General features: G+C 31.6%; 1 protein-coding gene across 1 annotated transcript in view; it reads left to right on the top strand.

The window, feature by feature from the left end:
• Window positions 1-2,512, top strand: part of LOC108758054 (uncharacterized) — a 24,342-nt gene that overhangs the window by 10,199 nt on the left and 11,631 nt on the right. The window contains exons 5-6 of the mRNA XM_018502816.1: window positions 286-471; window positions 586-848. Coding sequence (XP_018358318.1) covers window positions 286-471; window positions 586-848 — 449 coding nt within the window. The remainder of the gene's footprint in view (window positions 1-285; window positions 472-585; window positions 849-2,512) is intronic.

Below are 2,512 nucleotides of genomic sequence, written 5' to 3'. Positions count from 1 at the left end.
TTTTTACGTAATTATGAACAATCAAAATAAAAATTCTTGTTTATTTAATCTGTAATAACTTGATAAGAAAAAATCTTAGAAACATTTATAAAAAATAATTTTGTAGGGAAAACTAAGCTCTTTTACGTTAAAGTTGAAGATTTTCGCAAGTATTTTTTGGGTTTACGACGATATATTTTTGCAGCCTTCTCAATTTTAGAAATTTTTTTTACACAGATTTTTTTACATAAGATATAAAACTGTCATGAAAATTATATATTGTAATTAATTTATGCTATTTTGCAGATATTTTCCGATATTAAAATTTATGTTCGCTTTCCTGCTTCCGGTGATGTTGCCTGTGTATGCATGGAATGAAACTTGGTACAGAGCTTTCGTGTCTCAGAATATTATTCGTTACGTTATCCTTTTAAATGCCATATGGAGTGTCAACAGTGCGGCTCATATTTGGGGTTCAAAACCATATGATGCGTAAGCAGATAATTAGTATCAATATTATTCACACATAATAAACTTGATCAGAAGACATAAAGCTTTTTGTTATTTTGTATTGCCTAAGAATAATTTTGTTTATTTCAACGGCAGGCATATAAATCCGACAGAGAACCGATGGGTTAACTTGTTTACGGGCGGTGAAGGACTACACAATTATCATCATGTTTTTCCATGGGACTATAAGGCTGCCGAGTTACACAGTTCCCCAACCACAGCTTTTATTAACTTCTTTGCGAAAATTGGGTGGGCGTACGATCTTAAAGAACCGTCGAAGGAACTCGTAAAAACCGTCTTGAGGAAAAGGGGTGATGGAAGTCATTCTTTGTGGGAAGCTGTGCCATATTCTGCCATAAGTAAAATTGAATAAAAAAAGTGATAAAGAATTATCTCATTTTTATAATAGAGTTTTTTTTAATCAGTTAACAAATGGACGCACAGAAACAAAAAAACTAAATTTAAGTAAATTTAAGTAAATATTATATTTATCAATTTACAAGTGACTCACAAAATACAAATACAAAATACAAAAGGCATGCAGCCACATGCAGGATGTATTTTGTAAATGTCATATATCTATTAAAAATTCTTACGTTGACAAAAACAATTTCATAAATGTTTCGGCCCACATCAGGCCATCCTTATGCAATATAAATAATTTATTACTGGATATCTATTTGCCTAGTATTAAAGAATATTCCCCCCTTCAATTGAAATAATTTTAATCCCCTCCAATAAGCTCCCTTTTTCTTTCCATGATAGATATAACTTCTGACACACTGAAAGTGATCCGCAGATATCATACAACTTTTACAAATAAAAGTATTTCGGTCTCTTGTCATCACTTTGTCTTTCATATAGAAAGAAAATCTCAGTATAGATAGCGAACAATGTAAGGATTGTTGTAACAAACACAGGTAGGTACGTAAAATATCCCATTAAACATCGTTCTGTAACATTTACTTAATCATTACGGAACGATGTTCCACTATTATGTAACAGTTACGTTATTTTCAGATCAAAATGTCATCACATTTTATTATTATATTATATGTAATAAAGTCGAAAAAAGAGAGAAACATACACCTAACAGTTACATATAAATAACGTAACATTATTTATAAATAACACAGTTACGTAACATTTACGAAGTTTTAAGAGAATGAAAATTTGTTACTCAAATTATGTGAATGTTACGTTAACTATATATCGAAACAGTGGCTTATACGAAGTTAGCCCCCCACTTTTTGAATTCAATTAATATTCGAGCACAATGTAGCACAAACCTAGCACAATTCAGCACAATATTTACTCAGATTTGGTAAATTTTTTTCAGTGCGCGATTAAAAAATTCACAGGTGTGTTTGTTAATATAATAATATAAACTTAAGTTTTTATTTTTTATGCTGTAATATTTCTTTGAACTTTCGTTGTCTAAACGAAAATTCGAAAATTCAGGTGAATATTCAATATTAAATTATTCGTTAGAAAGGTAAACGGAAGGAATCGGCTTCCCTCCCTAAAAAATATTGATCTAACAGGGACTTATCAGTCAAATACGCCGTAGTTCGTCACTCATGTTTCATGCAGCGACTAAAAGTATGACAAAGCGTATAACATCAGTGACCCGGTTGGACTAGCGAAGTTACTTTTCATGTAATTTTTTATTATTTTTAGTCTTTATTTCGATATGTAAAGAATGTGAATTACATACATTAACGATGCATTACAATTTGACTAACAAGGAGAGGCTACGTACTGCTCTTTACCGATTTTGATCAAAATTGCGGCGATGTTAGAGAAGCTTATCAAGTGAACACCTGTAAAGCCATTCCCACTAATAAGTCTTAGAAGCCGAGTAAAGAGCATTTAAAAATATACCAAAAATCTGAAAATAGTAGTCTAATATAATATTCTTGAGGCTTTCACGGGTGTTTCCTATACTGTATCAGGCTGCTCCTCGCCCTGATGAAGTGGACTGCAAGGTTCACGAAACGTTGGCATTCCAAGAATGGATTTG

This window comes from Trachymyrmex cornetzi, unplaced genomic scaffold (assembly GCF_001594075.2).
Source record: "Trachymyrmex cornetzi isolate Tcor2-1 unplaced genomic scaffold, Tcor1.1 scaffold1017, whole genome shotgun sequence".
In the NCBI taxonomy this organism is placed as follows: Eukaryota; Metazoa; Arthropoda; class Insecta; order Hymenoptera; family Formicidae; genus Trachymyrmex; species Trachymyrmex cornetzi.
The sequence above is the reverse complement of the archived record's forward strand: the minus strand, read 5'-3'. Positions and strand labels throughout refer to the sequence as shown.